The 12,363-nt window shown below is 38.7% G+C and overlaps 1 protein-coding gene across 3 annotated transcripts in view; it reads right to left on the bottom strand.

The window, feature by feature from the left end:
• The window catches only part of MAN1A1 (mannosidase alpha class 1A member 1), a 151,815-nt gene that overhangs the window by 29,655 nt on the left and 109,797 nt on the right, over positions 1–12,363 (bottom strand). For all 3 annotated transcript variants that reach the window (XM_055714850.1, XM_055714849.1, XM_005445688.4), the window contains exon 6: positions 1,285–1,408. In XM_055714850.1, the coding sequence (XP_055570825.1) occupies positions 1,285–1,408 (124 nt within the window). The remainder of the gene's footprint in view (positions 1–1,284; positions 1,409–12,363) is intronic.

The raw sequence follows: 12,363 nt of genomic DNA, 5'->3' as shown, positions 1-12,363 counted from the left end.
AGGGCTGTGGAATTGCAATCTCTAAAGGGTTTTAAGAGCAGCTTACACACACAGATTTCCAGCATTTTGCAGCTATAGCTTGATGCCACTTTGGAAGAGAACCATAGGCTAGGATTTTTAATATACATACTTTCATCATACTTTAATTGTCTCTTAGTAGAACAGATGTTATACATTAAATTACCATAAATGTCAAAAGATAATTAAGTTTTCTAGTATGTCTGTTTCTGGCTGTTTCTTGGTGCTGTCACACTCCCCATCCTTCCCCCACAGTTCAGATTTGTTTAAGAGAAACTCTATCTTCAAATTCACCTCTAAATACATTAAAATCCCTAACTGTTTGTTTCACAAAACTTATTCCAGTGCTGACAATGGTATTGCAGCAATGTCATTCAATCCTTTAAGTTTGGTACAACAAGTACTCATTTTACATTTCACCATCACTTTTACAGCTACTGCTAAATATTTGGAGTCTCATTATTAGATAGATAACATCAGTTTTAGCTAACATGGGGCAGTTGCACTAAGAATACAAAACCAAAACAAGTGGAAGTTTCAATTAGGAAAAAAAAAAAAAAGGTAAATGATACAGTCTATTATAAAGAACATACCTCACTGACTACTTACATACCAAAAAGCAAAGCAAAATTGGTTAGGTGGGAATTGAGGAAAGGAGAAGAGCAATTGCTGTTCACAGCTCACATAAAAAAAAAGTATCCAGGAGACAATGTCACCAAATTTTGGAAGACTTAGTAAGCACAACTTTTTCATCAAAGGATGTTTTTTTAGTTTATTTTCTTGCCCCAAAGAAAGTTCAAAGCACATTTCTTTAAAGGTCAGTGGGGTAGAAGGGGTTTCAGACCTCCCTGACAGCAGTGATATCATACAGCATATTGAAGACTAAACTTGCTGAAATCACACAATGTAGTCATCACATATTAACCCCAATATAATAATTTTTGTTTTCACCACATGCAGGTGAAGTGCTGAAGAAAGTTTTACAGTCCGATTTTTTAATGTGATACTAATTTAGAACATAAACAGAAATGGTATATTTCATAGATCTGAGTAAGTGCTAGATACAAGAAGATGCATCAAAATGATTTTGGAACAGATTTTTGAATAGAAAAGCCACGCAAAGGTGATTAGGGAAACATCCAGAAAATACCTACTTCCTGTGATAAATGCTTTCGACTGAGGAAAATCCAAATCTCTCCTCAGAGGTATTAGCCTCCTAACACATGATTTATCTTTTACAACATGATTTTGACTGAACAGTCTAACCTTTTCAGCAAAGACAGGATTTCCAGACAGGTGGCTCAAGTGTACGAACTCCAGATGCAAAGTCCCAAATTCTGCCAAAATGCTGCTGCCGCCAGAGGCCCACGGCCAATTTCGACCGATTCCACTAAGATGGGGGGAAGAGAAATACAGAAAATAACCATGAGAGTCTATGATGCAATGCTAACAAATCTGACAGGTAGTAGATATACTGTTATCAAGAGAAGATAATTAATTTAAAATGTACTTAATAACTGCATAAGGAACCATGCTTTGGCAGCCTTTCATGACTTCACCGCAAGACCCTGAGTTACTCTGGTCCAGTTCTTGGGCTTGTAGAATGGCTTCTTGCAACAAGCCAATCTTTTAGCTCGTGAATAGCTCCATCACACACATCACTGTACCACTGTTTCACTGTACGATATCATGTTTAAAGACACTACAAAACCCACTGAGTATGAGAAAACATTCCCCTGTTAAACATAGGGAAAACAGGTGAAGTATGAGAAGTATTTTCTCATACTTCACCTGTTTTCCCTGTATTTAACACAACCTTCTCCAATTCTAACTCTTCCTTCTGCAGTGCAATTTTTTATTAACTTAAAGCCTATGCTGTATATATGCATTAAAGTTAAAGTATTACATGCAGTATGTCTTTCTTAATGCCTGAAAATTTAACAGAGTAGGACATGTAGGCATTGTCTGGCCAGGGACTCTTACCAGGATGAGTAACTTCAGTTTTAATTAAGACCTAAAGATGCTTCACAGCAAAATTTATCTCAGTTTTTGTGCTGAGTGTAAAGAAAAGCACATTTATTGCTAAATCCCCACTAGAAACTAACGATGGTTGAGATTCAGGACTAGAAGTCTGCTAAAATTTCATTACAAAAAGGTGGTTTTTTCCCTTGAAATTTCCAGCAGCAATATTCAGAAATAAACATGAAATTAAAGAAAAGCCAGTTATCTTTTTGGAGCATCTAGGTGAATAATGACATATTAGACCATGAACGTTCAATACAAATACACTTATTAGGTACTGGAATGTCTTCCTCATTTTCAAGTTGTAAACAGCATTAAACACACTCCATACATATATAAAAGATTGGTTTTACTTCCACACATAAACAGCCACTACAGTCATCATTTAGCACTTGCACAACCATGAAAATTGGGTATTCTTCCTGAGTTAAAATATGACTCATATTATGAAAAAAACCAAAACAAAGCAAAAAACCAAGAAACCCCATCTTTAGTTCATCGTGCTGGAAGTCCTCAGTTGTATTAAAATTTCTTTCTCAAAAGGTCAACTATCTGTAAGCGAAATTTAACTGATATAATGAAATTAAGACTCCATTAAATTGATTTCCCCACCAGTTACATTAACATATTGTTTTGAGATTTCTGCCACACACACACAAAATAAAAACAAGTCATTAAACTTTAAAAGCAGAGTAAAGGCTACAGATAACACATTTTGTGTTCTGCTTAAATGTTACGGCTCTAAACTGCAACACCTTTAGCTGCCTGGCCTTGAGCTGAAAGCACCATTGGAACTCACTCAAGTGCCACCAAAAATAAAGCCAGAATATTATCTCCTGACAGGCAGACACATATTGTCCCATTTCTGAAGTACCATAGCATCTGTCAAACACTCCCCACAGGTATGCTATAGATTTTCTTTTTCCCACATCATAAAGCGTTGAAGTGACTAAGCTTATCTGAGTGCTGAGTGGAGGGAGAACTTGGGAAAGCAAAAGGAAAGAGCTCAAATGAGGCTCCCCCAGCTGACCATAAAGGTGCAAGAGGCTGGCACACATGGAAGTCCCCTGATGCAAATGATTGGCCAAAACTCCAAAGGAGAAAGATGTTTCTAATCTCCATTGCTGCAGACAAAATCAATAACATAATGAAATCAGGGTGCTGCAAAGATGCACGCAGTCCAACTTTGATATGATATTTGTGTGACAGAAACAGAACACAAGTTTTATGGGATCTGAATATCTCATTTTAAGAGCAATCTTTTGACCTTTGAGGAAAGCAAAAGTGAAGAGAAAAACCCACCTGGTTTACAAGCTGTCTGGACTTCAATCCACCATGGGTCACAATTTTTCCAAATGGTGACATAAAAGTGTGAAGATATTACAAAAAAGAGGATCAAGGTGAGTACTGCAGACAACATGTCTGGAAACCTCATCTACAGACTGGAGAGCTTACACCTACAGACTTGTTATACACCCAAGAACAGGTGACAGCTCTGGGACACACTGGCCCAAGTTCTGCATAACTGCTGACTTCTAGATGAAAATATTTTAGTTTGTTTCCAAATCATCCAGATTAAAAGATATGACATAAGATACTATGGGTAAATAAAGCTCACCAGATTATAAAGTGGAATATTTTAAGGTTTTGAAAAGTTACCGTGTCATGGCAAAAGCCCACTTTTTTTCTATTATTTCTCAGTAAATCTCAAAGTGGAAACATTAGGCTGTTCCTGCAGCAAGGGGCCAACCAAACTTGGCAGAAAACATAATAAAGTCCCTACTTCTATTCCACCACAACACCTGCTGATATCAACACAACCTGTCAGAACATTTTGATGTACTACGTTTTGTTAACCAGAAAAATTTCCAGTCATGGCTGCTGAGGTTTTCTGCATGCAGTGATGTGCTTTATCACAAGTGGAAGATTCTTCTTGCTTAAGATGGTTTGAAAACTATAAACTTGCATTCTTTACTCTTAATGCAAGGAAAGTAGAAAGAAACACCTATGTTGCATCTAAGTACTACTTAATGTAGCTTTCATTGTTTTCAGTTGGGACGGCTGATTAGGAAAAAAAAAGGCGTCAACATATTTCTGGCAAATTTGCAAAATAACAAGGATATCTGTTGGTTTAGTCTCAGATGGGTGCTCTAAGTCAAAACTGACCAACTCGTTTCAACAAATGGCAGAATCCAAGAAATCCAGTTCAGTGCCTTAACTATTTTTCATGCAACCTCATACATTCTCTCATATATTGCACCTTTGGAAGCACCAGAACAGGTAAGTTTTCCATATTCTCTCACACTAACTGGAGCAGCCACAGTATTGCTTCTGGTTCCATTTAGCTCTATCCTTATTTGAAGGTGACAGCCCAGCACGCACAGCTATGCAGCCAGCTCCTGAAGGGTCACTGCCAGAGCCTGGGAGATAGTCAACAAAGCTCTCAGCATACCGAATAAGAGAGATTTCATACTCTCTGATCTTTGATGAGACAAAGTAGACTTTGGCTTTTGATTAACAGTCTCTTGACTTAAAAAAATGAAACTGCAAAGGCTGTTCTTCCCCCCCCGCCCCCCAATTTTTTTCCTAAATATTGTATACTTTTTGACAAAACAGACCTTAAGCAGCACAGAACCTGAACAGATGAAGGGATATGGTGAAATGGAAAAAGAATTCTGTGTCAAGGATTATAAACAATGAGTACATTTATAAATCACTAGGTGCCCTAGAAAATAACATGCCATAAATAAGTGTAATAGCTCCGTAAATCTTAATAACCAGGCATAGTATAATACTGATTTCTGCCCATGCATGACATCAGACATCCAGTGTTCCCAACTCAGACATTTTTCAAGCTCTTCACCAATATTATTATTGGGGTGACCAGAAAATTCTCCAAAGTTAAAAAAAGTCAGTGCTAGGTACCTATTTACTCTTCAGCCATAAAGTCAATGCTGGGTATCTATTTATTCTTCTGTTATGTATTTATGGGCTGTCTTCCTGAAATTTTGAGATGCAAGCCTGGGGTCTGGTGTAAGGTTTTATTTCTGCTCCAAGTTTTAGCAAACTATGTATAACATTGCAAGTTCTTACAGTTTTTCTTCCAAGGACACCCATTACTCAGGTCAAGAAACCGCAGTAGGTATCTGAACCCAAAGAATGATCAAATTTGGGGGATTTTCAAAAGGTGGCTTGCGGCTCTGTTTGTGAGCTGCACAAACTTATGTGCAAATCACTCGTTTCAACCAAAGCAAAAATCTGTAAAGCACTGAAAATATTTTGCAGCTTACTTTCACTCAGTTATTCTTCCAAAATGGTATAAAGTCCCAGATGCCTTGTAAGCTGACAAATGCACTCTTCAGAAAGAGATAGATACGTACCACCACTGGCAGAAGACAGCAAAGGGGGCCCAGGTATGACACTCACCCCTTTTATTAGCTGCATTCTGTTACCTTGCTTTCTTTTTGTAATTTATTTCGTCACTGTATTTTTCAATTTTATTATGTTGATACTCACTACAACTTGTACTAAACAAAACTCCTTCTATATACTTCTGGAAGGAAGGAAGAAGCCACACTACTTAAACTTGTTTGAAGTTCCAGACCAGTACTAAAATAATTTCAGTTTACAGGGTACTATTTAATCATTGTGTCTAAAATGACATTGTTTATACTACTTAAAATCCATTAAAATTTCTGTAAAATATTAATAGAACTTTAGAGCTTTCTTCTAAATCATTATAACTAGTGTCATCACCAGCATTACGTAATTAACTGAAATTTGAAATGAGGATCTGAATCAGAAAAGTGTATTAAAGCAGGACCATCACTGGTTTATGGTATTTCCCATTTATTTTATACACTTTGCTACTGAACACTGACTGCCACAGAATCTGTAACAGTGTTTGTAATTCCACTGTCATTCATTCTCAGGAGATATGGGTCTGACTGGCCTGGGCTGCTGGTAACTCAGCTCAGTATCTTTCCAGTAGACCACTGCTGCTCCTTCTGTACTGGGAACAGGAGCTATGAGATCAGTATCTCTTCCAAAATGTACAGAACGTACCAGGAGAGGGAACCACAGAGGAAACATAAATATGTAAAGTTTTTTTCCTTTAAATTACTGAAATTCAGAGGCACAACAATATTGACAAAATTTTTTAAAAATTACATTATGTCCCAAATATATACAAAGCAGCAGGTAATTTTCAACTGAAAGGAACAGCAAATCCTCAGGGAAACTGCATAAATACTTCAAAGGGTCAAAACACTCACCAAATCAAAATTTTGCCATCAGTGAGCAGAACTGTTTCAGTCCCTGGAGACAGTTTATTATTCCCCAACCTTTCCTGGAGGCTGCCAGGACAACTCCACAAGCTGGAGGCAGAGACCTCAGAACTTCAATGTTTAATGCAAAATGTAAAAGCACAACCTAATTGTCAGTATCCTCCTGCAGACTTAGCCAGTAAAAAAAGGCAAAAGGCCAGAATAAAAGAGCTCTAGCAGCAACAATGTGAAAAGTCCAACAGCCACAGTTGCAAAAGGTTTCAGGATTAAATATGAAAATAATTCCCTATAGCTCCTTTGGACTGCACTAATCCTGATCATTTATGCGAAAAAGCTGCTCCAACTATGACGGCAGGTGAAAATGCAAAACACTGTGACAGAGAAATGAGAACATGGCACTACGAGGGGTCCATTTAAATTCCCCAGAGCCATGAGACTCAAGCTGGAGCATACAGGTTGTGCCCTGGTACTTCCAGGAGTGCTGAAGGAACAGGGGGATCTGCCCAGAGAATACAATTTACAACTGAAATTGGTTGGGCTTCATCTTGTTTTAACAGGAACCTGCACAAGCAGATGCCCAGCCCAGCCTGCAGTCCCTGGGTTGCTTCCCTTGCTCTGCAGCATGAGCCACTCCTCTGACATCCATTAGGGAGAGGGACCTTCCCAAACGGAGGTCAGGAAAAAGGGGGAGGGTGATGCAAAGGCCACACAAACTTTCCTGCAGCTTTTTTCTCTTTCTTCCCCCGCCCTGTTCCCCAGGACCACTTCACGCTTCTTGAGTCTCAACCCACAAGTGTAAATGTCTTACAAATAAAGTAAAATTACCAGCTTTTTTTGTGAAAAAAACCGTCATCCCCCGCTTCTCCTCCAAAAGGACGTCTGTGGTCCTCAGACAATTTTGAAAGCATAATGATCACTTTTCCATGTTTCAGCCTTAAGATCACAGCCACAGGCGATGAGGCTGCACGGCTCACACCCCAGACTGTCATTCAGCACATGGACACTGTGCACCAGAGACGGGTCTGACTGCAGCGAAGATGCAAGAGCAGTGCAACTCCAGCAAGGGCATTCACAGAAATGAATCTCTGAGGCTCCCCCGACAATCAGTACAGGGAGATAACAAAATTAAATCACTTCACAGAGGAGATTAAGCTGAAGGTGGAGTCTCTCCTTTTACAGAGCAAACCCAGGGAGACCAGCCTCACCTACAGTTACCCCCTGCCAGGTGCCCAAATCTCCTCAAGATTTCAATTAACTTCACAGGTATTAGATGGATTTTTTTAACTCTTTACAGGCTAATAAATATAACAAAAAGTAGGATTGGAGTTAAACACTTTGTAATGTTATATTCTTACTTCTTAAATTTTAAAATAAGGTTTCTCCTAGCTCACAATTTATTTTTAATGGTCCTTTTTTTGTACTGGTCACATTTGCATGACATTTTTATAAAATATTGCAAGATAACTTTTGGCAGATTAAATTCAAAAAATAAATACAGAAAACTTTTCTACAGTACCGTGACATGAAAAGGATACCACAAAGTCCATGAATCTTCTATACATAGCCAGGCAAAGCCATACAGACAGTGCCACATATTGTGAATTAGTAAAACAAGCAAGTTAACATAATGCATAATGTCCAAAATTTCTCTCATAGATATAATACATGTCAACTTATTATTATTTTCTCTGCCATATTTCAATCCAGTGAGAAAAATGTCGAAAGGCACATTCCATTTTGGCAGAATCAGTCATGATTTCTATGGATGGCTTTTTTAAAAAAAAAACAACCCAAATGTATTCCTTTTATAAAAGGTCAGTATAACTACATAATGGCCAGTCATTGCATTTCCAATAAAGTATTTATACATTACAAAAGGCTTTAGTCTATTTCTTTTCTGCCACTACCAGTCTTTCATAATATTTTAATTTAATTAAGTCAACTGAGTCTCCTTAGAACAAATTAAGTCAGTAAAGGGTCAGATTTTCATTTACATACTCAGTACCTATTTTCATTTTAAACAAAATATATTTAAAAGATTTAAGTTGCTATAGAGCCCTAGATGGCACAAAATACGTCAAAATGCTAAATGAAACTTAATTGCTTTCAGCATTTCCTAGGCAAATGACTGAACTCAAAACCAAACAGTTAAATATACTTTGTGACACACACCTCAACATAAAAATAAGAAAATAACAGAAGAAATATTTCATGGACACTATAGCTGCATACTGTGATCCTGATGCCCTAGCTAAGGGAGTCACTACGGCAGCCAAAAGGATGATACTCAGAGGTTATTTTCATAGCATATCTAATGTTTCATGCATGATTTAGGATTGCCACATCTGAAAACGCTTTCATAAGAATGATTTTTTATTTTGCTCTGAATAGAACCATTTGTCAATATGTCACAAAAAATAAATTAAAAGCAGCTTCTTCTCTTCCCAGAAACCAATGCTGATCATTAGACACACATCCCTTCCCAGCAGCTTGCCAAGAGAGAAGCTAAATTCAGGACCATGGACCACACTGGGAAGTTAAAGGGGGATCTGCTGTTAGAAAAGGTTCTCTTCATCTTTCTGCTTTCAGTATTGCAGCTAACTAATAATGCTATTAAACTATGGGTTATGATTTAATTTATAAAGGAAATGTGATGAAGAATTAAATTATTTTATTAGAGGCTCATACTTTTTAAAACAAACAAAAACCCCAACCACAGAGCATACAGGCAACGCTTGCTAAAGTTTCAACTGCTGTATTTGATAAATTACATTCCCAAAAGATTATTTTTTTCTCTTAATTTTCCTTCGCCTACCACCCCCAAGAGTACAACATATGGGATCTTGTTTTCAGGGCCTGTCTTCACAAGCACTGAAATCAATGATTTATTTGTTAAGACTTCAAAGATATTTAATATGTTTTTCCTTTCCCCATACCTGGCAAATCATCTGAACACCTATCTAACAGAAGAAAGATAGAAACACAGAAATCCCACGTTTGTTTACACCACTGGTACTCAACTCTTCCACCCAAGTCTAGTGGTAGAAGCTGCCAGAACAGCACCTTGTGGGCAAATTCAATCGGGGGAACCTGTGACAGGGCTAGCAGAGCCGCTGTGCACTTCTAGCCCCAGTAGCAAGTGTGAAACATCTTCCTGTCCAACTTCTAATAAATGGCAATTAACTTTCTGCAGCCTACGTGGTCCCTATCTCCCCCCAGACAGCACCAACCAAGGCAGACAGACTTCTACTGGAGATCTGACTTTTCCACTGTATCCCTTTCCTGAGAAAATAAAATAATTATGATCTGATTAAGCATCTCTCACACAATGTCTTGACAGCTGGAGACAGCAGAAAAAGAAACTTAAATCAGCTAGCCAGCCTATGTGGTAGTTTTTGATGTCTGTTTTATTCCACTTTGTTAGGAGAATCATTTAGGCAAATGCTAACAGCTGGTTAGTTTTTCAGCTGTGACAATGAGTGTGTAACTACTGCCCTTGCCTAATCATTGCCCAGCTGGTGGCCTCCTGCTCCACTCAGTTGCCCTCTCTGAAGACTGACTGACACCAGCTATTACCTGGTGAGGTGATTTCCAGGGATGTTGATTTAGCAGGAGGCAGCAGACTGTGAATTAGCACCATCAGCAACTGCAGTACGAAAACTAACAACAAAAGTGGTTACTCAATTTTACAGTACGACAGGGAATTAAAAAAATTCTGTGCTGTAATGTCAGACAGAACATGAATGTTTTTTTGACTGTAACAAGTGAGATAATTAAGAGGCATAGCCTCAAGAGCTATTAGTTTGAGAACATTAATTTTATTTATCTGTCTAGTCATATGCAGTATCAGCATTAATATATGCTGATCTCCTGGCCAGTTCAGTTCTGCCAGTACAGGAGATGCATCCATTTGTACTGAAGGCACATGCACATCATTATCTGGCTGGAAATGTGGGTGGCTGACTGTTCATCACACGAGAAACTACTAGCGCAGCTCCAAATATATGCTAATATCAAACAGATCTTAAAACAAGATCCCTCCTTTCCTCCATGAGGTTCATCAGGTCCTTCAAAGGCAATGTATGTGGCATGCTTTCTAATCCAAACATTACAGAGATGCCCACCCGTAAAAGGGCAGTAGAAGCAGAAATGGTCTCCTTGCTCCCCTTGTCATTTTTAGGAAGTCAGGACCAGTCAGAATAGTTTTGTAGTTCTTGAAGATTAGTAGTTGTTTTAGAGAACTTACAGTACCTAGGCACATCAGGTGCACTATCTGTGGTTAAATTTTTCAAGAGCAAAAGTTATCCTTCTCCCAATATTTTTGTCCCGTTTAGGGAAAACTACCTAGCAACCTTTGAAGCTATCCTAGAATGGTCACTATTTCCTTACTGTACTTGAGGCAAAAGGTTAAAATGCTCAACAGTCATGGAACACTATCAAGTGGGCTGATCTTCCTCCAGGTGACCATCTGACAGGCAATTTCTCTTCCGACTGGACAACACAGCAACAGAGACTGAAAAGCACCGTTAATGTAAAAGCAGAATTGAGCAGAAGGTGCATGAAGTACAAAATTTCCAGTATCAACTTGTGCTGTGGCCTCTGCCAGAACAGATCCCCACCTCTCAGAAGAATCAAGTTAGCGGTGGAGGAGGTGTTGGAGAAGTGTGCATATAAACACACAAGGGAGCCTAGAGAGTTATGCCTGCTCCACGTCCAAGTCACAGTCCATGAAACCCCACTAAGTACTCTTCACTCAGTAAAAAAAGATATTGTTCAATGCTACCATGAAACTTACTACCATGGCAAGAGGACCAGTGCCTCTGTGGTGAAATGTACTTGCTCTCCTGGGGAAATACTGAAATGAATGGGAACAGCGGCAGGGGGAGCAGAAGGAGCCAAGACACAGGTGGAGACCAAAATGTACGGGAATATCAAGACGAAGAAGAGACAGTCTCATCTGCCTCTGGAGAGCAGCAGAGAATAAGTGAAGGTCAGTGACATTGCTCGTGGGAAGATCATGCTTTACTGTACGCATTGAAGCCTGGCAGCTACTGAGAATAAAAATAAAACACTTCCTCCATGGGCTCAAAAAACCACCAGACACCATCAGATACCTCTTCTGTGATCTAATACATGGTTTCTGAACGTCTGGAATTAACAATACTGTATTGATGCTTAGAATAATCGGAGTATCTTATTCTTACCGGTTCATTCAGACTGTTGGGCTGCTTTTTTTTAATGTCAAATTCCCGTAGCATTTCTCTGTGGAAAAAGACTGAATTTCTGTAGGACTTTACAGGTAGGGCTTGTACAGTCCTTTCCTTATGGCTGTCTGCCCTGTGACACTTCTCGCGTTACTGGTGCTCTAAAGGAGCATCAAAGCTTATGGAACTGGCACCCTGCAGTAAACCAACAGAGCAGTAAGCTCACACGTACGCACCCACATGGAGGAGTGTGAGAAAGGGAGAGACAATTATTAGCCAAGCAGTACATGACTTGAAATGTCAATATGAGACATGTCAAGTACTTAAAGGTAACTTGCAGTGTCACCGTCTAAATCTGTACTAAAACTGTACTTGCTACTGTAATGATTTCTGATAAAAGTTATCTGAGCATGGCACAGACCTACATGTCTCCCACAACACACTAATGAATAAACTAAACAATTCATGTTTCCTATTACTTTATGCACTAAAGGTTTAATTAATCAATTCCAAGAGCTAGGAAAGCAAGAGGGAATACAACACAACAGAGCAAGGCTAGAGATAATAAGCACCAGCACAGACTACTTTTAATCAGGTCCCTGAAGAAAACTGAAAATAACAGGAAATCAAAACTCATGAATGGAAGTCTACAGTTCTGCCATCCATGCAACAATAAGTTACACGGTGTAAAAGACGACGGTATTACAATAAAATTCCCTACTGTAGCAACTGGTATAACTCAGTGTTAGTGACAGTCTAAAAAATCTTCCAAAACCAAACCCAACTAAACAACCAAACAAAAAGACCTTCCATCTGTAAAAAAACCTCAAAAA

The sequence above is a fragment of the Falco cherrug genome, chromosome 6 (assembly GCF_023634085.1).
Source record: "Falco cherrug isolate bFalChe1 chromosome 6, bFalChe1.pri, whole genome shotgun sequence".
Lineage (NCBI taxonomy): Eukaryota > Metazoa > Chordata > Aves > Falconiformes > Falconidae > Falco > Falco cherrug.
This window is presented reverse-complemented; position numbering and strand designations above follow the sequence as displayed.